This window comes from Pipistrellus hanaki (genome assembly GCF_964339955.1).
Source record: "Pipistrellus hanaki genome assembly, chromosome: 11".
NCBI lineage: Eukaryota > Metazoa > Chordata > Mammalia > Chiroptera > Vespertilionidae > Pipistrellus > Pipistrellus hanaki.
In genome coordinates this window covers 22,350,702-22,374,320 of record NC_140513.1, presented here as the reverse complement: position 1 = coordinate 22,374,320, position 23,619 = coordinate 22,350,702, and the positions used below count along the sequence as shown (strand labels likewise).

General features: G+C 46.1%; 1 protein-coding gene across 3 annotated transcripts; it reads left to right on the top strand.

The window, feature by feature from the left end:
* The first annotated feature begins 1,054 nt into the window (after window positions 1-1,054).
* MSANTD3 (Myb/SANT DNA binding domain containing 3) lies at window positions 1,055-23,392 on the top strand. Of its 3 annotated transcripts, none has more exons than XM_084899762.1 (3): window positions 1,055-1,187; window positions 13,944-14,397; window positions 22,717-23,392. In XM_084899762.1, exons 2-3 carry the CDS (start codon window positions 13,980-13,982, stop codon window positions 23,124-23,126), a joined length of 828 nt encoding a protein of 275 aa, XP_084755888.1. In that variant the 5' UTR covers window positions 1,055-1,187; window positions 13,944-13,979; the 3' UTR covers window positions 23,127-23,392. The 3 variants fall into 3 exon arrangements, with proteins under 3 accessions (XP_084755888.1, XP_084755889.1, XP_084755890.1); XM_084899763.1 differs by lacking the exon at window positions 1,055-1,187 and adding an exon at window positions 1,437-1,543 and having other exon boundaries at window positions 22,717-23,386; XM_084899764.1 differs by lacking the exon at window positions 1,055-1,187 and adding an exon at window positions 5,271-5,403 and having other exon boundaries at window positions 22,717-23,386.
* The last annotated feature ends 227 nt before the right edge of the window (window positions 23,393-23,619 follow it).

The following is a 23,619-nucleotide window of genomic DNA, read 5'->3' as shown; positions in this document are numbered from 1 at the left end:
TCAGTAGAATTCATACCCCCTTTCCATAGGTGCAAGTAGCATTTCTCTAGCTACCTAGAACTGCAGATTTAAAAAAATGCTAATAGCTACCGAGCTCCCCCAAACCCAAATGCCCAGTCGAACATTGAGAAGAACTGAGGGACAGTCTACAAAATACTCAATTCTTCTTAAAACTGTCAAGGTCACACTGAAGTAAAGCATTCCCGCAGACACTTACCCGCCCCCCCCCCCCCCCCCCATACACACACAGTTGGTCCTATTGTTAACCTCATGTTATTATGGGACCTTTGTCACAAGTAATGACCAAATGCTGGCATTATTACTTTACAAATATTCATTTGTTATTACGATCGATCATCATCATGATCATCATCATGATTATTTTTATCCAATTCGTTGTCCATCCTGCAGTCAGCCTGTCCTCCCCTCCTCTTCCTTTTCCCCTCCCTTCCAGACTCCGGGATGGGAAGAGGAACACTGATACATTATTAACTAAAGCTCATTCCTATTCATATTTCCGTAGGTTTCGGAGTCCCTGCCTTAGGGAGCTCACAGTCTAGGGGGAGACACATCCATCCCACAGATTAACACACACACACACCACCCCACAAATTAACACACACACACACACTCACACCCCTCCGTGATGCAGCCAGCATGGGGAGGCTCGGCCGTTCCCAGCACCAGGGGGTCCCCACAGAAAGGGGGCCTGTTTCAGATCGGGGCTTGCACGTGCTCGCGGTCGCCAAATCCCCGGTGACACACGCGTCCTTTTGTTGTTCCTGGAAATGAAACCTCGTTTTCGGGCCCTTCCGAGCTCCCCCGCGCAGGTGGGAACGGGGGCGCCACCAGCACGGAGGCCGGCCCGGGGAGAGAGGGTGGGGAGGTGGTGGGGGGCCCCGGCGCCCCGGGGAGGCCGGCGGCCCCTGCGCGGGGAGGTGGGGGCGGACTGCGCGGGGCCAGGCGCGCCCCCTCCCGGCGCGGACGCACCGGCGCGGCGGGCGGGCGGGCGGCGGGGGCCGCGGGGGGCGGCGGCTCCGGGCTTTGTGGCCGCGGCGCGCGCGGCGGGGCCTGGCCGGCCGGGGGCGCGCCGTCCGCCCGGCGCTCCGAGCCCGCGGCCCAGCGCGAGAGGAGCCCAGGCCGCCCGCCTCGCCGGCCCCTCCCCGGTGGCCGCGCCGCCGCTGCAGGTAGGAGGCTCCCGGGAGGCCGGGCCGGGCGTGCGGGGGCCGCGGGCGGGCAGGGCGGGCTTCGAGGCCGAGCCGCCGCCACCCCTGCCCCGCAGGCCGGGCGGCCGCTGCGCGCCCCGCGGGGACCGGAGCCTGGGTTGGCCTGCGGCGCACAAAGCCCGCGGCGCGCACCTCGCTCGGGGGTTCAGAGGCGCCCCCGGGGTCCGGCACGCTGGAACCCGGGCCCTGGCGCCTCTGGGGAGGAACTCATGATCCCCAGGGCCTGGATCTACCATCCCGGGGCCCCCACCCTGTCCTGGGCGCTGAGCTTGCTTTTCCCGCTTGTTTCCGGGAAGACCCTTGCGTCCCATCCAAAGGTGTGCTGGGGGGTGGGAGGGGTCCCTCCATTGGAGGCCGAGGGCCGAGCATCACGCCGCTGCCCGCCTGACCTTGGGAAAGCGCCCCGACCCCGAGCCGAGCCCAGGCTCTGCTTTCGTAAACGGGGGTCCGGTGGGGTTTGGTGGGGAGGGGGGGAGTGCGTCATGTCACACCTACCCCCGGGCGCTATTGGGGAGGATGTGCGTAATTAACGCACGTAAGTGATCATAGCTATCCGAGCGCTTTCCGTGCACCGGGGCCTAGGTACCGAACAGTTGGCATGAGTTATCTAAGGGTCCCACTGGCGCTGGGATAGGGCTGCTGTAGGTTGCAGGGATAATCTTTATTTAGGAGTAGGAAACAGTGAGGAATTTGGTCTCCCTATTCTGATTCAGAAGATTGGGTGTTTCTTAGGTGGGGTAACATTTAAGATGACAATTGTTCCTGCAGTATCAGGGGAGTGGTGGCAGGATGGAGGGGTAGATTCGCAGTACATTAAAAACTGGATGTAAGATAATATCAGGGTCAGAGAGGTGCATTTCAGCATATCTGAAAAGTGGGTTGTTGTGAAAAGGAAATTGTTGAATGGTAATTCAAAAACAGAGAACCCGAGTGAGGAGTGAGGGCTGCTATGGGTGTTTGGGGCCAGAAAGAGTGAAGGGGTGGGTGGTGGAGAGAGGGAGGGACCAGGGTGCAACATCCCAGTAGCATTCTGGACCAGGATTCCATCCTGTCCTCAGAGACCCGAATCCTGCTTCCGGGGAGGGGAGGTCAGGTGTGGGGAGAGATGCAGGGATGAGAACACAGGTCTCTTCTTACTCCCAGGCCACCCCAAAAATATCCAGATGGGTTGAGAGCAAGTGATTGGGCCCCCTAAGATGTCATTGTCCCTTCTCGGGTGACTCCTGACATTCTGTTCGTGTGTTTGAAGAGTTTGGGAGGCTCACCAATCCCAAAGTGTGATAGGACAGGTTTAAACTGCAGAGACCTCATTGATGTAATGAAGGAGTGTGCTTTGAACCGGGTCCACCTGGTTGGAGAAGAGTGGGCCTGAGGAGATGAGATTGTGGGGTTCAGTTTGGAAGGGGGATACCCGAAGAAGCAAAAGAAAGGCGTGGAAGGCCTAGGTACTGCACCCTGGGGAAGGGAGTAGACGCAGGAGCTGAGGGCCCAAGCAGACTGCTCAGTTCTCAGCTCCCAAGGAGGCACCTCAACCATCCTGATTTGTGATCATTTCTTTTTCTTCTTTTTTTTTTTTTTTTTAAATATATTTTATTGATTTTACACAGAGAGGAATTGAGAGGGATAGAGAGTTAGAAACGTCGATGAGAGAGAAACATCAACCAGCTGCCTCTTGCACACTCCCTACTGGGGATGTGCCCGCAACCAAGGTACGTGCCCTTGACCGGAATCGAACCCGGGACCTTTCAGTCCGCAGGCCGATGCTCTATCCACTGAGCCAAACCGGTTTCGGCCTTTTTCTTCTTTTTTAAAAAAAATATGTTTCAGTAATTTTTTACAGAGAAGAAGGAAGAGGGATAGAGAGTCAGAATCATCGATGAGAGAGAAACATGGATCAGCTGCCTCATGCACACCCCCCACCGGGGATGTGCCCACAACCAAGGTACATGCCCTTGACCAGAATCGAACCTGGGACCCTTCAGTCCGCAGACCGATGCTCTGTCCACTGAGCCAAACCGGTTTGGCTGTGATCATTTCTTACCTGTGTGTTGTGGGAGTTCGGGGTTGGACTCAGGCAATGGACTGAGTGATCAGGAAAGGCTTCTTGGAGAGGGTGGTTTTGTTTATTTATTTTTGTTAATTTGTGTAAGTGTGTGTGTGTGTGTGAGAGAGAGAGAGAGAGAGAGAGAGAGAGAGAGAGAGATAGAGAGAGAGAGGAGAGAGAGAGAGAGAGAGAGAGAGAGAGAGAGAGAAAGAGAAATATTGATGTGCGAGATAAGCATAGATTAGTTGCCTCCCTCCTTATGCATCCTGACTGGGATATCGAACCTGCAACCTGGGTGTGTGCTCTGACTGGGAAGCAAACCCACAACCAACTGAGCCACACCGGCCAGGGCTGGAGACGGGTGAGTTTAAACCCAGGCTTGAAGGAGAGGGTCTTGTGTACAGGTGATGGTGAAGACAGGGCGCGGCAGGTGTAGTGGAGAGAGCAGCTGCTTAGGACAGAGGCAGTGGAGAATATGAATCTGGCTCTGTAATTTTTTTTATGAAAGTAAAACTTTTTATAACTCTCTGGTAGGGACTTCAACAAGTACCTTTTCCCTGTCCATGGTGTCATTCCTGCAACAAATGTCTGCTGAGCACCCATCCTTTGCTGAGTCATATGTTTCACGCCAGGAACACAAAGATGAGTCAGACATTATCTAGTCCCTTAGGAATTTCCCAGGCCAGTGAGAGCAATGGACACACATTAATTTACAAAAAATAAAAATAAAAAAAAATATGGGAAGTGCTTCTGTGCAGTCATACACCACTGGCAGTGAGCTCACCGAGGAGTCACTAATTCATTCTGGACAGAAGACTCAGGGCTAATCCACCTCCTACAAGATAAGTTGAGACCTTAGGATAGAGGTTTTGATGACCACTTCCTTATTCTATCTATTTTTAACGCTTGTCTTTGCCCTGATAGTCTCTTAAAAAAAAAAAATCTTGGTGCAGTTGTGTGGGCATAGTGTGTAAGCTGCCTCAGACTTAGAAGGATGGTGCTATAAATAAAATAAGCATAACCGCTTGAGCATGAGTTGAGGAAAGCGTCACAGGAGTTACACAGGGGTTGGAGCTTGAGGGATGAACATGAGCTCTTCTCAGTGGTCCTTGGCGTCAAGGACTCCAGCCAGAGGAAGCCCGTGTTCGGAGACAGGAAGACACAGCAGGTTCAAGGGCATGCAGGTGAGTTGGGTCTGGCTGGGTTGAAAAGTCTATGGAGAGGGTGGAGCTCGGTGGACTGAAGGGGGTAGCGTCATCAGGGCCAGATGCGGAAAGGCCTTGCGTGTCACGTGGGGAGCTTGGCTGTATCTCTGAGGCGGTGGGGAGATGTCAGAGGTGGACACCCTGGACTGCGGCACCGTCGCTGTGTTTTTGGAAGATCTCTTTGGTCGCTGTTGGAAGAGGGGCTGGGAGTTTGGGAGCTCCTTGTGGGAGCCTGGGACCTGGCCTCAGACATAGGCTGTGAGAATGGGGGAGGAGAGGGATATGTTCAGATGAAACACATCAAAGGGCTTGATGATTGGTTACATGTTAGTGAAGGAGCACATTGCGGTTTCTGCTTTGAGAAGCGAGATTGGTGTGGCTGAAATCAGACATCAGGATGTTTGGGGGGTAGGGCCGTAATGAATGACTTTTAAGCCATGGAGTAGGGGAACTTTCTGGGATGCCCATCATGGATAATTAGATAGAAGTTGCTGGTAGACAACTGGAAATGTGTGTGTTGCTGAGGAGAGAGGATGCGGCTGACGCCCCTTTGAGAGAACACTGAGGACCTACTGCGTGCAGAAGATACCAATGAGTTGTGGTTCCAGCCTGAGAAACTCACCTTCTGAGGATATGGATACACCACAGTACAGAGTGATGATTCTTCTTCTTCTTCTTCTTCTTAAAATATTTTTATTGATTTTTTTTTTCAGAAAGGAAGGGAGAGGGATAGAGAGCTAGACACATCAATGAGAGAAAAACATCGACCAGTTACCTCCCACACACCCCCTACCAGGGATGTGCCCGCAACCAAGGTACATGCCCTTGACCGGACCCAAACCCGGGACCTTTCAGTCCGCAGGCCGACGCTCTATCCACTGAGCCAAACCGGTTTCTGCCAGAGTGATTCTGAGTATTGCAGTAAGAGGTAAGCCTTTGGAGATCTGAGAGCTGACGGTTGTTGCTGAAGTGGTGGGAGTAGCAGAGAGAGAGAGAGAGAGAGTCCTCGGAGACCGGACGCAGGCTGGAACGGGAACACCTACCTACGCAGGGACTCTGTGTTGTAAAAACGCTTTTCAGGGACGACACTTTCATCAAGATTCTGAGGGAATTGCAGAGAAACCGGGGTGGGGGTGGGGAGATGGCTTAGGCCGGAGCTGTGGGGGAGGAGAAGGAAGAGGTCAGAACTTTCAAGAACTGTCATCTGGCTGGCAGAGGGGACCGAGGGGGTGGAGGCCCGGGAGGTGGGGGCTCTCGCCTTTAACACAGGCTGGTTCTGCTCACAGCCACACGGAGACACAGATGGCAAAACATAAACACTTCCCAGTCGCAGGACCGCCCAGAGTGGGTGGTGAAGGGGAAGACGAGGCAGCCATTAGAGGGAGTCAGTTCTGCCCTCGGTTTCAGGCTGGAGAGCCCTCTGAGGGAGAGAGGGAGGGGGCATCGGTGAGTGGCCCTCCTGGGAGCCAGGTGTGAACATGTGAGAGCAGGTGTGTGCCCTGGAGGACGTCTGACTGCTCTTACCTCTGGAAAAAGTGAAATCGTGAAGGCATCAGAGTGGTGGTGGAGCTCTTAAAAAGTTTGACATACAATAATAATATTTACAAGAAGAAGCCAGGGAATTATTGTTGATGAATCCTTTATAAAAGGAGAAATTTAAGATAGCAGAACATCTTGTAAAAATCGCAAGTGGCAAGCGGGTTAACTTTAACTTTTACTCCACAAGCCTTTATGGAGTGCCTACTGTGCACCAGGCCCTCTTCAGGGACCTAGGGCCGTGGTTGGCAAACTGTGGCTCTCGAACCACGCGAGGCTCTTTGGCCCCTTGAGTGTGGCTCTTCCACAAAATGCCACGTGTGCACGTACAGTGCGATTGAAACTTCGTGGCCCATGCGCAGAAGTCGGTTTTCAGCCTGGGCGAGTCTGTTTTGAAGAAGTGGCGTTAGAACACTCAAGGGGCCAAAGAGCCGCATGTGGCTCTCGAGCCGCGGTTTTCCAACCAGTGACCTAGGGTGATAGGAATGAACAAGAGAACCGATCACTTGCTTTAGACATTTCACCCGAAGAGGCTGGGTATGGGCCTTATATGGTCTATATATAACTTCATTCTGTTGCAGGGTTCTCTTTCATTGCATGCTAGTGACTCCACGTGCCTCATAAATAATCAGAAAATACCATCCATGCGTGTTAGGCATAGGTTTGGACATTAGGTAGCAGAAAGACCAATGTTGCGGCAACACTGACATGGACGGGATGGCCAGCGATTGATCGGACTTCAGAGAACACTTCCTCTAGCTTGACAACGCAGAGATGAGGAGTTGGCAGTCAGGGAGGAAAGGGACTTGCCTCACCTCACAAAATGCACTTGGGATTGAGAGCAGTGCCCTCGAGTTTTCAATGGGCTGGCCGGCTGGGCTGGCGGGGGAAGGCTTTTAAGGGGAAGTGAGGGGGCAGGGGTTCAAGTGAATTCAGGCCCTCCTCTGTCACTAGGGCCCTGGAAGCCCCTTGTTTTGCTCTGAGCCTCAGTTTCCCCATCTGTAAAGTGAGAGCATTGGACTGGGTCCCTTTTCAGTGTTAGCATGCTAGGATCTAGGTTGGTCCCCACAAAGGTGGTCAGCATACAGAGTCAGTAGACCAGGATCGGAAATAGCCTTTCACCTCTTTAGGGCCAGTTGATCACCCGTAACCTGTGGCCAGGCTTCCCCTCAGGGTCTGGGTGCCACATTTCCTGCCGCCCACCTGCTATATTTGTAGACTTTCCTTCTTTCAGTCTTTGCCCTGCTCTGTGCTAGTGATAATTCTAAGGCCAACCCAGTCTAGTAGGAATTATGGTTCTAATTCTAGATCCCCCCCAAGTCCTGGAGTAAGGTGCCTGCTTATCACACTGCCTTGCCTCTAGCCCAGGGGTTCTCAACCTCTCTAATGCCGCGACCCTTTAATACAGTTCCTCATGTTGTGGTGACCCCCCCACCATCAAATTATTTTCGTTGCTACTTCATAACTGTTATAAATCGTAATGCAAATATCTGTGTTTTCCGATGGTCTGAGGCGACCCTGCTAGCGGTTCTCAACCTGTGGGTTCTCTAGCCTGTCAGTTCTCTAGCCCATCCACAGTCCGCTGTGTTGTATTATGCCTGCATTGGCTAGGACAATGGTCGGCAAACTGGCTCACGAGCCACGTGTGGATCTCTGGCCCCTTGAGTGTGATTCTTCCACAAAATACCACGTGCTGGTGGGCACGTACAGTGTGACTGAAACTCCGTGGCCCATGTGCAGAAGTCGGTTTTCGGCTCTCAGAAGAAATTTCATTCGTTGCACTGTTGATATTTGGCTCTGTTGACTAATGAGTTTGCCGACCACTGGGCTAGGATCTCCTCTATCTTCAGGAGTCTCAGTCCAGTCCCCTCTCTGATGCCTGCACATGTTCAGTTCATCCTCGTGTGTCCTCTTTCCCTCTGCTTTCTCTTGATCTCTCACACTAGTGTGGACACACGTGTCCCGGCCACTTCTTGCTTTGAAACAGCCTCTGGAGTGCACCTCTTTCTTTCCATTATCACCATCAGAGTCCAGGTCCTTTCTTAGCAATTATTTATCTCAATGATCTCCGTCAACTCTCTCTGTTCATATCTTATACATTCTTATGAGATCTAGCTCAAATGTCCACTTGTTCATGAGGAAGGCAAATAATTCCTTTCCTCCTCTGAACGCCCAGTTGCTCTGTCCCCTATTATGATGTCTGTTTTAGTGTGTCAGTCATTTTTATTATTATTATTATTATTATTATTATTATTTAAATATATATATTTACAGAGAGAAAGGGAGAGAGATAGAGAGCTAGAAACACTGATGAGAGAGAAATTTCAACCAGCTGCCTCCTGTACACCCCCTACTGGGGATGTGCCTGCAACCAAGGTTCATGCCCTTGACTGGAATTGAACCTGGGACCCTTCAGTCCGCAGATGGACGCTCTATCCACTGAGCCAAACCGGTTTCGGCTGTGCCTGTCATTTCAGCCAGCACTTTATGCATGCCAGTGCTCCTCCCAGGCTATAGGGTTCAGCTTGTCTTTGTCTCCCACATATTTGAGGAAGGTCCTGAGCCTCTGGCAGGAATTCATGACATAGTTGTTGAATTGTGCATCTATGAAATAAAAGAGTCAATAAGTATTTCAGTGTACAGATGGTCCACAATGATTTATTTTTATTTTTTTATTTTTATTATTTTATTTTATTTTATTTTTTTTACTTTACAATGGTGCCAAAGTGGTTCACTCAGTGGAAACTGTACTGGCGATTTTGAATTTTGATCTTTTCCTGGGCTAGCGATCTGCCATATGTTACTCTCTCATGATGCTGGGCAGTGGTGGGGAGCAGTGGTTCCTGTCAGCCATGCAATCACGACTGTAAGCCACCCGTAGTCTACAGCTTACGGTGTTGCCAGCATTCTTTGGATATTGCATTTTGTGTTTTGACATTTCATCGTGTCTACAAAAATGCCTCTCTGTGTCTCCTCCTTCTGGTGAGAAGAAGAGGAAGACAGTTTACTCTTGAGATGAAACTCAAGATAATTGCCCACCTGTCGGCAGTTTAACATGGACGGGAGGGGCAGAAAGAACTACATTTTTTTTAAGTTCTAGTCTGTGCTGTTTTTTACTCCCATGGCAGGGCATCTGTGCAGAGAGTAAGGCAGAGCAGGGGGTCTGAGTCTCATTTTACAGATGAAGAACTGCAAGCGAATTGACTTGCCCAGAATCACACAGCTGGGTGAATGCTAAAATCGGGATTTGAGCCCAGATTTTCTGCATCCAGTTTTTTTGGTTTAATTCATTCACTTTACTTTAAAAGCAGTAGTTCAGCCCTAACTGGTTTGGCTCAGTGGATGGAGCGTCGACCTGTGGACTGAAAGGTCCCAGGTTCGATTCCGGTCATGGGTATGTACCTTGGTTGCAGGCACAACCCCAGTAGGGGGTGTGCAGGGGGCAGCTGATCGATGTTTCTAACTCTCTATGCCTCTCCCTTTATCTCTGTAAAAAAAAATCATATATATATATATATATATATATATATATATATATATATATATACACACACACACACACACATACAGTAGTTAATCGATGACCTCACATCTGTCCGAGGTCTGGATGCCACAGATCTTTAGTCTTGGTTCCCATTCTGAACGTTGATTTCAGAGAACACCCTTTTCCAGGAAGGGAAGTGGAAGTGAAATCTGGCCAACTTTCTCTAGGCTTTGCTCGAATTTTGGGACTTCAAACATCAGTAGATATGGTATTGCTCAGGTAGGGCTGCTATAACAAAATAGCACAGACATGGTGGTTTAAAAAACAGAAATGTATTTCTCACTATTCTGGAGACTAGAAACTCTATGATCAAGGTTCTTGCAAGGTAGACTTTCTTCTGAGACCTCTTTGGGCTTGGAGAGCCTGGCACCTCTCTGTGTGCTCACATGCCCACTTACTGAGCCCTGGGTTGTCTCTGCTCATCAGAGCACTAATCTCCAACCAGCCTTAAGACCCCATTTAACCAGAGGCCAGTCTCCAAATACAGCCACCATGGATGGGGGCTAGGGCTTCAACATATGAATTTTTTTTTTGCGGGGGGGGGGGGGGGCGGTTTACAAATGTTTGATGCATTTTTGTATGAGGTGGATATTAAATGTACTAATTACAGTCTTCTGGTGGTTTAGTGTTTCAGGAATTGTGCTGATTCTTTCCTCTTTGTTCTTTTGTCACATTGGGATTGCGTTCTTTTATTTCGTCCTGTCTACGGGTCTTTGCCCAGCCCACAGGGAACTGCTATTGCATTTGGACTTTGCTATTTTGTTTTATCATTTTTATTTTAATGCAGCTTTTAGTGTACTGACAGTTTTATCATGCGTGATACTCACCTTGTGCCTAGTGGGCCATATTACGCCCATATCAGAATGTAGTCATTCATTTCATGTTTGCTGAAGGCCCACTGTACGAGGGTCATTCGACTTGTACTATAGCCACCCGTGGGGATGGGTAGCACTCTGTCTAGCAGAAACGCAGACAGAAAAGATGATCTGAACTGAGCAGATTTGGGGCACAAGTGATGCCCGTCTCTCTCTCATAAAAGCAGACACAGCAGGGAAGGACTGTTATGTTGTCATCTATCACCCATTGTGGACATTGCCGAGCAGTTGTAATCTAGAAGGTGCTTTCTAGCCTCAAAGTTTCTATGGATAAGCTTCGGCTGGAGATCTCTTTTGGGAAGTGCTTGTTTACTTAGGACCGTCAGTCAGATGCTCAAGCAGAATGCCAGCATCTCCTTGAGGGGTCGACCATTTTAAAGCTCCATATTATATCTACAGTTATTTTTCAAACATCCATTCTTACCAGATCAACAACAGACATTATTTCAGAGCTTGGGTTGGAGTGAGAGAGGTACACCTGGGTGGGGGTGGGAGTGAGGGGCTCAGGGCCCCAGGTTTGAGACATAGAGGGGTGAGGTGATAGATGGAGAGAGGAGAGGAAGAGCCACCAAATGGAGCCAGACAGAAGCAGGCACAGCTTCCCCTAAAGTTGCTCTTCCTCGGGACCTTTCTCTGATGACAATTAGATCGTTCCGCAATTTGACATGCAATTTGAGCAAAGGCACTAGAAGTTGTCACTACGTCTGAAAGGAGAAAGCTAAGCAGAGCACAGGGCGGTAAGGACATTTGGAGTAAGACGTGAGTTGGAATCCTGGTTCTTCTTCTTACTATTTGTGTGACTACCAGCTAGTCACCGAGCCTCACTTTTCCGATCTGGGAAATACAATTGGTGCGTGGGGATAAACAGCCTACTTCCGAGGTTGCTGGGAATCCATAGGGGCTTTTGGGGTACACTGGCTCCCACCAGAATCCCTTTATAGCCCTGCAGACTGCAACCACGTGGCCCCCGGAGGCCTGCTGTTCTACAAAATTAAGCAAAGTAAATTGGTAACTCTGGATTTACTTAGCTAGTGATTAAATAACAGCTTAGTTAACAGGCTATTAATGGTCCCCAGGTGTTGGCAATTCTCAGCATTTGCTTTTGAGAGCAGTTGTACCATTTCTTCTGGTACTTTAATAAAGTTGTTGTTGTTTTGTTTTTTAACAGAAAAGGTTATAATGTAACAAACGATGCTCTCAGGAGCTATTTGGGGGAGGATTACATGATATACTGCATATTAAACACTCAGTGTAGGGCCTAACTCACCTTGTAAGGTTCAATAAAAGTTATCTGCTGTTATTGCAGTTTATTAGAGGCTCAACTGGCCACCCTTAGGGCAAGATCTTTTGTGAATTTAGACTCCCCCCATGAGCCCGCCGCCACCTGGTGGCAGCTAGCGGTACTGCACACATTGTGAGGAAGAATTAAATTGCTTGTAGTTTGAATTCCACCAAGTAGAACAGGGACTTTGTTCAGAGTGTGAGGCTCATTTGCCTCAGAACTGGAATTCATATGTCATTAATCAATGAAGTGACGCTTTTCACCTCCACAGTTGACACCGATTTTTTAAAAATCTTAACAGCAAGAGTAAATGAAGTGTGGAAACAGACATGCTCGTGTGTTAATAGTAGGAATGTAAGTCGGTACTCCATTTCTGGAGGACAGATGGTGATGTAACCAAAGTCTTCAATGTTTGCATCTTTTGTGGCAACCATTCCTCCCCTAGGGTCTTATCTTGAAGAAATAAAGAAAAATGTATATATATATATAGAATATAAATATTTATAAATATATATATGTCATATATTTATAAAAACATAAATAACATGACATATAATAGAACACAATAGGGAACAATAACTTTTTCATTTGTGAATCAGAGTCTCAATCCTTATAACATGATTCTTAAAAAGTATGAGCCCTAGCTTGCTTGGCTCAGTGGATAGAGCGTCAGCCTGCGGACTGAAGGGTCCTGGGTTTGACTCCAGTCAGGGGTACATGCCTAGGTTGTGAGCTCAGTCCCTAGTGGGGGCTTGCAGGAAAGCAGCCTATCAGTGATTCTATCATCATTGATGTTTCTATCTCTCCCTCTCCCTTCCTCTCTAAAATCAATAAAAATATATTTTAAAAAAACACACAAAAAAGTGTAGGTGCATGAGGAAAAGAAGGCATTTTGACATCTTGGGGCAGAGAAGTAGGGATGGGGGATCAGATCAGAATCTGCTCTGGGAGCTGTTTAAGAACATCCAGTAAACTTTACTGATTTCTTCATAAAAACTATAGAAAGTAAAATTAGTCATAAACATTTTGATGGAGAGAGATGATACTAAAGAGATGCAGGAGATGTGTGTTAATAAATTTCAGTTTGGGGAAACGCTGATTTTCAGGAAGCAGGAATATTGATGAAGGCAAAAAAAAATTAATTTTGGGTCTTTGGGGGAGAAGGAGCCTGAATGAAAAAGGTTGAAAATCACTGTGCTAAGTGAAAGAAGCCAGTCACGAAAGACCTCATAGTGTATGATTCCATTTGTATGAAATGTCCAGAAAAAAAAGAAAAAAGAAGGAAAGAAAAGAGAGGTATTGGGCTCAATCTCTAAGTGCCGGGGCCCTTTCACCTCTGGAATGATATAAATTATTTACATAGGATTGCACACTTTAAAACACGGCTTTAGACCTCAAGGGTCACAGACTCCAAGCCCTCATTTTAAAGATAAAGAACCTGAGGTTCCTCTAGGAGCGTGGCTGCATCCACCACGGTCATAGACATAGTGATGGAAATGTCAGGTGTTTCGGGTGATTTCTTGATGGTTCTGAAATCTTGATAGTGTTTACAAGATCTCTTATATTTGTCAAAACTGGTTTGGCTCAGTGGATAGAGCGTCGGCCTGCGGACCGAAGGGTCCCGGGTTTGATTCCGGTTGGGGGGCATGTGCTTTGGTTGCGGGCACATCCCCAATGGGGGGTGTGCAGGAGGCAGCTGATCGATGATTCTTTCTCATTGATGCTTCCAACGCTCTATCCCTCTCTCTTCCTCTCTGTAAAAAAAAAAAATCAATAAAATATATTTTTTTAAAAATCTCTTATATTTGGTTACACAGTGGCTCAGTCTTCAGCTGTGACAAAAACTTTGAGAAAGCTGTCTAGTTGAAAAGCTGCCTAACATTCTCAATTCGGGAAGTAATGAGTGACCTCACAGGATGCAGGAATAGATACATTAACAGACTAGAATTCCACATTGAAGTTCCATGAAGGATGTCCAACTTGTATTTTTCTGCTGATATTCTCAGAATGGCCAAGACCTCCCATACGGGACCTACTCGAACATCTGTGAAGTAAAACCCCACTCCGAGTAAACTTCTGTTTTCCCCAGACTGTCCTAGGTCAACGTTAGCATAAAAGAAAGGAGTGCTGTGTTTTGGGCAAGGAGATCAGAGCAGGGATTAGCTTTCAGTGATTTGCTGACATTTTCATTCCTGGCATTCGTAATAATCGCCTCCTCCTTCCCTTTCCAGGATCGCTGACGACGGCCAGGAGCAATAGAGTGGAAGATGCAAAACAACGAAATCATAAAACCTGCCAAATACTTCTCGGAGCTGGAAAAGAGCATCCTGCTTGCGCTGGTCGAAAAGTACAAGTATGTGCTGGAATGTAAGAAGAGCGATGCGCGGACTATTGCCCTCAAGCAGCGGACCTGGCAGGCGCTGGCCCACGAGTACAACTCCCAGCCCAGCGTGTCCCTGCGCGATTTCAAGCAGCTGAAGAAGTGCTGGGAGAACATCAAGGCTCGGACGAAAAAGATTATGGCCCACGAAAGGAGGGAGAAGGTGAAACGGAGCGTCAGCCCGCTCCTGAGCAGCCACGTCCTGGGGAAGGAGAAGATCACCAGCATGCTGCCCGAGCAGCTCTACTTCCTGCAGAGCCCGCCCGAGGAAGAGCCCGAGTACCACCCGGATGCCCCCGCCCAAGGTACGGCCTGAGCTCGGCTTGCACGTTCCCACGGGGGACCTGTCCGCCGTGTGCATTTTAGAATCTCGAATTCTAGGGGACTTAGAAAAAAAACATAAAAAAACGAAACTTGCATACCAAACCTGAGTTTCCCAATTCAAAGTCACATAGTACATAAAAACAGAAGTGCTTGCTTATGTATATCCTAGTACTATCTCTCTTATCGCTATTATTACTTTTTTAAAAATATATATATTTTATTGATTTTGTACAGAGAGGAAGGAAGAGAGATAGAGATAGTTAGAAACATCGATGAGAGAGAGTCATCGATCAGCTGCCTCTTGCACACCCCCTACTGGGGATATGCCCGCAACCAAGGTACATGCCCTTGACCAGAATCGAACCTGGGACCTTTCAGTCCCCAAGCCGATGCTCTATCCATTGAGCCAAACCGGTTTTGGCTATTATTACTTAAGAATAAGGAAAATGCAGGGGCTCCAGGAATATAGTTGTCATTAGTGAAGTACTTTAGTGGCTTATCTTAACCTGTCTCAAATATAATGAAGGGGATTTGTTCGAAGGTTTATTTCATTCATTCAGTCTCTCCCCCCGCCCCCCCACCCTGCCCCCCAAAGAAGTGTTTCTTGAGGACTGATAACGTGCAAAGCACTGCATTAACCCATGCAAAAGGCCACATTACTAGTAAAAGAGTGAACTATTTCAGACTTAATACAAGTTGTGAGACTCATAGAGCAAATACCCACTTAGCATTCACCCAGATTAAAAAACAGCATTTCCGCCCTAGCTGGTTTGGCTCAGTGGATAGAACGACGGCCTGCGAACTGAAAGTTCCCAGGCTCTATTCCGGTCAAGGGTTCATGCCCAGATTGTGGGCTCAATCCCCAGTGGGGGACTTGCAGGAGGCAGCCAGTGAATTATTTTCTCTCATCATGGATGTTTCTATCTCCCTCTCCCTCTTCCTTCCTCTCTGAAATCAATAAAAAAATATTTAAAAAATATATATATATGCTTAAAAACACACACACAGCATTTCCACCCACTATTATATTGTGATCTGCAGTTTTGGTTTGCGGCACTCCTGGTAACTTGAGGAATTCTGGGGGAAATTATTTTCTTTTTAATATACTTTCGTTGAAAAGATAAGTATGTTATATAGAGTTCTTCAGGAAGGAAAAGATGTCATATAATCAAGGAAGTAGTGATAGCATGTCATAGCTTTAAAAGGCTGGAATTAAGGGTCTATTGAAATGTCTCCAGGCAAGAAGAGGGTGAGAGAATGCAATAATAATGCCTCTTTTAAGATAAGAATGGCTAGTTTATATGAAGGTTCATTGTACTTTGCACAAGACACGCTTAATAATTTCCGGGACGATCAGAAGGCTGCTCACAAGGTGCACTAAAGACCTTGCAACAGGGACATCTGATCTGTGGCTGGCAGGATGAGAAATTAAAAGTCACAGTGTTATCCATGTAGGTTGAAAAAGATAATAACCAAGTGAACTGAATTAACACATTTTGATTAGCACTCCCAACCCCTCAGACAGATTACCCTGGGAACTTAAGTTGCAATCAAAAGTTTGCTTGCTGCCCTACTGGCTCAGTGGATAGAGCGTTGGCCTGCAGAGTGAAGGGTCCCAGGTTCAATTCCGGTCAAGGGCACATGCCTGGGTTGTGGGCTCATTCCCCTGTAGGAGGCATCTGATCAATGATTCTCTCTAATCGTTGATGTTCCATCCCTCTCTCCGTTCCTCTCTGAAATCAGTAAAAAATATATTTAAAAAGAAGTTTGCTCGCTGATCATCTGACCAAGGTTAAGTCCAGGGAGCCAGCTGGGCAAGCACGGTGGTTAATGTCATGCGCATCATGCCTCATTTTCTAGTGCAGGAGCCCTGTGTCTGGATTTTGATTCTTGAGTCCTAAGCCACAGAGCCTTCCAGCAAACAGTGTTTATGCGGACACCTGCCCGCTCTCTGGCCCCTTCTCGTTGCTGCTTCTGTCGGGATGCAGCCCACTGCTGACAGGCAGTGTCCTTGTTTTGGAGATGTTTGTAGCTTCAGCCAGCTACTCTCCATCTTGCTGGCCTTGGAGGCAGTGAAGGGACTGGTGCTGGGGTGGGAGGGAAGGAGGTGAATAGCAGGGCTACTTTTCAAGTTGTTTATGTTCCCTGGGAGATGTTACCTGGGAAGGTGCTGGTGAGGACTGCTGTTAGTTCACTTTGCACGTCTTTGATCTGTATTATTCTGTAGTGATTTCAAGGGTGGTCCTAAGAGGACAGTCCCATCCCCCCATTTCCAAATTCTAGGGTGGGATCTAGAAAGTTCCTAAGTGTTTTTCTTTTTGGAGGAAATGATATAATTCATGTATTCATAAACACTATTTATAGGTTTCCAGCAAGAAGGGGATAGGTATGGACTCTCAGTGTCCTTCCTGTCATGATATTTGCTAGACACCAACTTGTAAATGAGATTGATATTAAATTGGATGCTTGTACATATATGGCATATGAGACTTCTCTTTTTGCTCGTGATTCTTAAAATATAGGCAAATGTTGCCGAAACCGGTTTGGCTCAGTGGTAGAGCATCAGTCTGCGGACTGAAAGGTCCCAGGTTCGATTCTGGTCAAGGGCATGTACATTGATTGCGGGCACATCCCCGGTAGGGGGTGTGCAGGAGGCAGCTGATTGATGTTTCTCTCTCATCGACGTTTCTAGCTCTCTATCTCTCTCCCTTCCTCTCTGTAAAAAATCAATAAAATATATATTAAAAAAAAAATATATATATATAGGCAAATGTTACCTGTTCCTGTCTCCATGTCAAATTTGTAGTATGGTACAGAACCATGGTGCTTTGTTAGTTGGGGAGTGTGTCCAAAGTAATCCGTTAACACAAGTAGATAAGGTCATTGAACTCTTTCTATACATTACAACAGCTTTGGTGTTACCCAATTCCTTTTACATTTAATTTACTTTTACGAAATAGAAAGAAAGCTGAACGTGTCAATCATTCCTTCTGGGTCCTTGTGGGGAAAAAGGTTGAAAATATGCAGCAGGGTTATGACTCTCATTACATCACGTGTATTTTGACACACGGAGTGTGTGTATGTGCACGCGTGCATATGTATGTGTTTTACTTTATCCCTCACACTGTGCTATCCAATACAATAGTTATAAGTCACAAGAGGTCAGTAAGTCCTTGAAATGGGTGTAGACCAAATTAAGACATGCTATAAATATACATCTTGTATGTTGAAGACTTAGTATATAAAAAAAAAGAATGTAAAACCTATTACTAATAATTTTTATATCAATTACATGTTGAAATGATAATATTTTAGAAATGTGGGACTTAAAATATTTTACTATAATTAGTTTCACCTCCTTTTACTTCTTTAATGTGGTATGAGAATTTAAAACCACATATGTAGCTTATATTTCTATAAGGCAGCACTGCTCTAGCACATTGCAGAATACCTGTTGCAGAATTGGGCACTCAGAGAATTGTGGGGCTTTATTAACGAGGATGGAGCCTTACAGTATTCCACTAGAGGCCTCCCTCCAGCAATTTTTTGTGTGTGAGATAATTTCACTTTTGTCATCTTGATCACTGTACCTTGTCAATGGGACTTTCTTGAATGTACATTTGTATTTGAACTCAGTCATTTAAAAATGTAAGTTTAACACCTAAGAATGTATTTTCAAAAACCCCGCATTCTCCCCTTAAATATGTTAAAACACTTTGTATTCTGTAAATTTATATTTGATAATTTGGCTTTGATACTTATCTTCCATGTTCAGATAAGTGAGATTATCTTTGGGGAACATGTTTGCAGAACAAACTAAGGGAAACCACAAAATTTGCTGGAAGTGGTCAGGAGGTAGGATGACAAATGTCAAATATATTTAAGCAAACTAAAATTTCAGATAGTTTTTAGATATCTTTAAGAGAACTTATAATTTCATAGACCATTATTTATTATATAGCTATATTTGAATAATGCAGACATGGGTACTCAAAGCTGTAATTAACACAAAAACATTCCTTAATGAATTCCAGTATTATCACTATTTAATCCAACTTTGTTCTTCTGGGGTGAGAACTCAAGAATAGGGGACTGGATTATATGGCCACTCATGGCACACCGGCATCGCTGGTCTGGGAAAAGCCCACTTTTTGTGTTACTTATATACTTACTCACCATTCAGCACTTTCCTTTTCTTCTCCTATCCCTTCATCATTCTGATGTGATTGTGTGTCCTCTCACATGTTCTTGAAAGCATGCATTACTCTTTTGTGCACATATTTTTTCTCATTTAAATAGATTAGTGATTGTGCTATAAATACCATTTTATTGACATTTTCCTCTTAGAATAATGTTTTTAAGATCCATTCCCATTGCAACATGTCAGTCTAATTTGTTTTCTTAGTTGATGCATAATATTGCATATTGTGCATCTATCACCTTTTATTTATTCACTAGTAGCCCTGCGCACAAATCTGTGCACCAGTAGCTCTCTGCTCTGTGCCCGCTGCCCAGAGGCCCATCTGTGGCCAGGCTCAGAATGCAAGCAATTCTGCCAGGCTGCTCACACTGCCTACTCCTAGCGGCCGCTTCCCCCTCCCCCCAGGATTGGGGGATTCCAGTGGGACTGAGAGGACTGGGTGCCGCCATCTTGTGGCTATAGGCACCGCCATATTTGTGACGGAGTGATGGTTAATTTGCATATTACCATCCTATTAGATAGGATTCTCCCAGTCAGTCCTGTTTCCTTTGTTGTGTTGAGAAGAGCTGGTGTCTGGCCTGAGCACAGTTTCCTTCCCATTCTTTTACTGCCATAGTAGGCTTTTCCTGCTGGTATGAAATTTACTCGAGTTGCCCAAATGAAAGAACGCTCCCTTGACTGTGTTCTCTGGTCCCAGGAAAGCCCTTAGGCCTTCATATCCATTTTGCACAAGATTGAGTTGTTTTCTGCTTCGAGTGGCTTTGTTTTACCTGGGAGAGAGATTACATGGTATGTGTTTGCCATTCCCAGGGTGGTCTTTTTTCCAATTAAGAAAAGATTCTCCCCATCTGAACACTAGCTTCCATTCATGGGAGCTAATATTTGTGTGAGAGTTAATTAACTACTTCATCAGGCTTCTCTAGTTTTAGGCTCCCGCTCCTGCTAGAGTTTTCTCAAGAGGCCTGGCTTTCTTTTTTCTTTAAAATATGTATGTTAGCACACATTTACACTAAAAAAAAGGATTGTTGTTACACACAGTCATTTCTGTGCTCCCAGACATGAACATACTGTCTTTCATGTTCACAGCTCTAGAGAGAAATTTGGAGATCAAAATTTGGAATATACATCTACATTTCTTAATAATAGGTAATTTTGTAGTGAATACAGTGTGGAGGCTGCATTTTAAGATACGAAAGTGATCAGCTGAGCACATGAAGTACTGAGAGGCTAGGTGTTGTGCTAGTTGACCTTGGAGTTTGGAATGGTGAAGACCTGGATTGGAATCCTGGTTCTTTCAACTAGCCACTGTGGATGTTGTGTTTGATGTTCCGTAATAATACCTCCTTCACTGGGTTGTTGTAAGGATTAAATGAGGTAATGCCTGTAAAACAGTAGCATAATGCCTGAAAATAGTAGCTGCTGTCATCGTCGTCATCATCATCGTTGTCATCATCATCGTCATCATCATCATCATCATCATCATTACCTCCCTAAAGCCTAGAATTGTTGCAATAAAAATGAGCATTTAGATATTGGGAGAGAGGAGTGATTGTGAGGGCATAAACTCAGGAGTATCCTCTGGAATGAAATCAAAGAGAAGAGAGGCGAAAGGTACCAAAAAACATCTGTGCCCAGTCTTCAAAGAAGGTACTTTCAGATCTAAGACTAGAAAGGAAACGGATGAGGTAATCCTCTTCACAGTTGATGCTCTTATCTGAGGGACCTATTCTTAGTGTGAAGTGTGTCCCATTGCTTTGTCCTGAGCCTCGGCTCTTTCCACCTAGCTGTGCTGTGCTGGAGCCAGTTCATCCCCCACACATTTCTTATGGGCCCAGCAGTGTATTGGGCCCTGTGCTGGCTTCTTTATGAAGATGAATAAAAGCTAGTCTCTTTGTTCAAACTATTCTAGTTAAACCTTCAGCTTTAACAAGTGCTCTGCCAGACATAGGCTCCGGAGGCAGTGCCAGCATGAGGGAAGGGCATCTGGTGGAGGCCGGGGCCATTGGACTTGGGAAAGATTCCTAGGGAGACATTTTCATTATCTCTGGATGATACAGAAATATTCCTTTAAAAAAATATATATATGGATTTCAGAGAAGAAGGGTGAGGGAGAGAGAGATAGAAACATCAATGAGGAGAGAGAATCAGTGATTGGCTGCCTCCTGCATGCTCCCCATTGGGGTTCAAGCCCGGACCCGGGCATGTGTGCTGACTGGGAATCAAATTGCTAGTGACTGCCTTGTTCATAGGCCGACACTCAACCAATGAGCAACACCAGCCACCTAGAAGTACTCTTTTTAACCTTCTCTTTCAAAAGTAAAATGTTTACCTTTTCTTTCACCTTAATTAGGGACTAGTTATGCTTGTTACCCAACACCTTGGAGTGAAATTATTTATACAGTAGCCATTTCCTTTTACTAACAGACTATTATGGGTTAGGTTTCTCCCACTAGCCATTAGCATGCACAGCATCCCATCTTCTGGAATAACGGAGTGGCCATAATAATGTAATCAACTCTTGTGAATACACAGTATTTTTCTCCAAGGAGACAATTCTCATTATTGGAAGTGTCAAACTTCCCAAGAAAGCCTTGGGAAAACTCCATGGGTTAGTGGTTGCCTCACTGAAACTCCCTAATTCACACTAATGTCACTGCCCTATAAAAAAATAGCGGTGCCAACGTGGCACCAGCGAAAATGGCATCATTCTGTATCATATGCTTTCCCCCCCTTTTGTTCAAGGCTTCAGACAGTAACCAGATACCCACTGTGTACCAGGTAAAGTCATTGGCCTCAATGATAAAAGACATGAATAAAGCATGGTGCCAAAATAATACTAGTACAGGGTCTGCAAAACACAGACTTTATTCTTGTATTAGTCTGTAGTAATTATGGTGTTATTAACAACATAAACCTCCTTTAGCCCCACCCCGTGTGTTCAGTGCTGTAACAGAGGAGTAAGTGTAGGGAAGTGGGAGAGAGCTCGGGTTCTCAGAGCAGGTGGCATTGATCCCGAGGGATGTAGAAGTTGGGGTGGGGAGGGAGGTTGGAAAAGGGAGAATGGAGTAAGTGTGTGTTGGAGTGAGTTGGGGGGGGGGCAGATCGTCCAACTTCAGGTTGAAGGAACCGTGAATCAGAACAGTGAAGAAAAGCATGGCCTTTGAGAATGTGCGTGGTTTGTGATAATTGAAGGGTGCGCAGGGTATTTTGAAGAGTAAGACAAGAAGACAAAGGAAGGTTAGAACCAGATTATAAGCATTACTTAGGGTAGATTGAAAACCACCAAAGAGAAGAGCCTCGGGGGTGTATTAAAAGGTTAGAGGTGGGGTGGAGCCAGAGTCTTGAGTCCCACAAGGAGACTAGAGAGGAAGCAGTCGGCGAGGATGCTGTAGAAAATTTAGAAGAGGGTGTTGGTTCAGGAGCTAATAGAAGGAGAAAACATTTCAAAAAGTGTGTCAAGTGCTTGGGAGAGGCTACCTAAGCGGGACATTGACCAGGGTCTTTGGATCTGAATATTTACCCTCAGGCGGCAGAGTTACAGGTAGCTGCCAGATATAGGTCGAAGGAAGCTAAGCCAGGGAGGAGAGGCTCATTTTGCAAGAAGGAACATTTTATGAGATAACTACCCAGGAAATAGAGCAATGACTTGTGGACTTGGAATATGCGTTCATGGCTGGATGAGAAAGTGAGCAGAGGAGGTCAGACTGAGGGAGAACTTAAGCTCAAAAGCCACTGCTGGCCTTGTACTGTGCCTGTCTGCTCTTTTGGAGTTGTACACATTTCAGGTTAGAACGTATCCGCATAACAAGATCATCGGTTCTTGATTAAGCTCAGTCTCTGACACTGTTCCCACAGTCTGCAGTTCCTAGAAATGACATGATGAAACAACTTATCACTACTTCTTAAGAAAAAAAAAATTGCTTTGGATTAATGGGTTTTTAAAAAGTCAGGTGTGGCAAGGGTACGTGTGTTCACGCAGGCCAAAGCAGGTGCTGTTTCAGATGCATCCTGTACTGGGGGGACCCTGACTTTGAAATAGGATGATTTACTCTCTGCCTGTAAAATCCTTGAACATATGTTTTCTGCTACTGTTTTTCAGAATCATTTGCTGTTTCAAATAGAGAACTGTGCGATGATGAGAAAGAGTTCATACATTTTCCAGTGTGTGAGGGGACCTCTCAACCTGAACCCTCGTGTTCAGCTGTCAGAATAACAGCCAATAAAAACTACAGGAGCAAAACCTCTCAGGAAGGTGCTTTAAAAAAGATGCATGAGGAAGAACACCATCAACAAATGTCCATCTTACAACTGCAGCTGATACAAATGAATGAGGTGCATGTGGCCAAAATCCAGCAGATAGAGCGGGAGTGTGAGATGGCAGAGGAGGAACACAGGATAAAAATGGAAGTTCTCAATAAAAAGAAGATGTATTGGGAAAGAAAACTGCAAACGTTTACCAAGGAGTGGCCTGTTTCCTCATTTAACCGGCCCTTTCCCAATTCACCCTGAGACTGTGAGGGTGAGGGCTCCCTCGTGGTGTTGGTCTGTATTGGCCAAGGAAGTCTGGAACGTGAACGTGCGGTCAGTAACCTGTGAACAGCTACGCCTAGGCAACGTAGAGTGGTAGTAGTCACTTATTTAAGAATATGTTCAGGTAAACAGCTGCCCCTCTGTACCCCTCCCGTGGCGAAGAAGCTGTTATAGTCTTCAGAACATGATCACTACAAGTGCTATCATTCTGAATGTAATTCCTAATTAGAATTCGTACAAGAACCAAATGTGAGTGTTGTATTTTTTAAAAAATATCCAATGCAAGTGTGACTATCAAGGAGTGTGGTTCATTTCTTCCTTCCTTCCTTCCTTCCTTCCTTCCTTCCTTCCTTCCTTCCTTCCTTCCTTCCTTCCTTCCTTCCTTCCTTCCTTCCTTTTTTTTTTCCTACTAGACAGCAGAACCTTTCTGTCCCAATGATGCCCTCCCATTGGACGTGGCTGTCCCAGGAGG

What these genes read in the sequence shown, in the direction of transcription:
- MSANTD3 (XM_084899762.1), top strand. Translation starts at nt 13,980, where the DNA reads ATGCAAAACAACGAAATCATAAAACCTGCCAAATACTTCTCGGAGCTG. An exon ending in CCCGGATGCCCCCGCCCAAG is followed by an intron (nt 14,398 to 22,716) that starts GTACGGCCTGAG and finishes ACTGTTTTTCAG; the next exon opens with AATCATTTGCTGTTTCAAAT.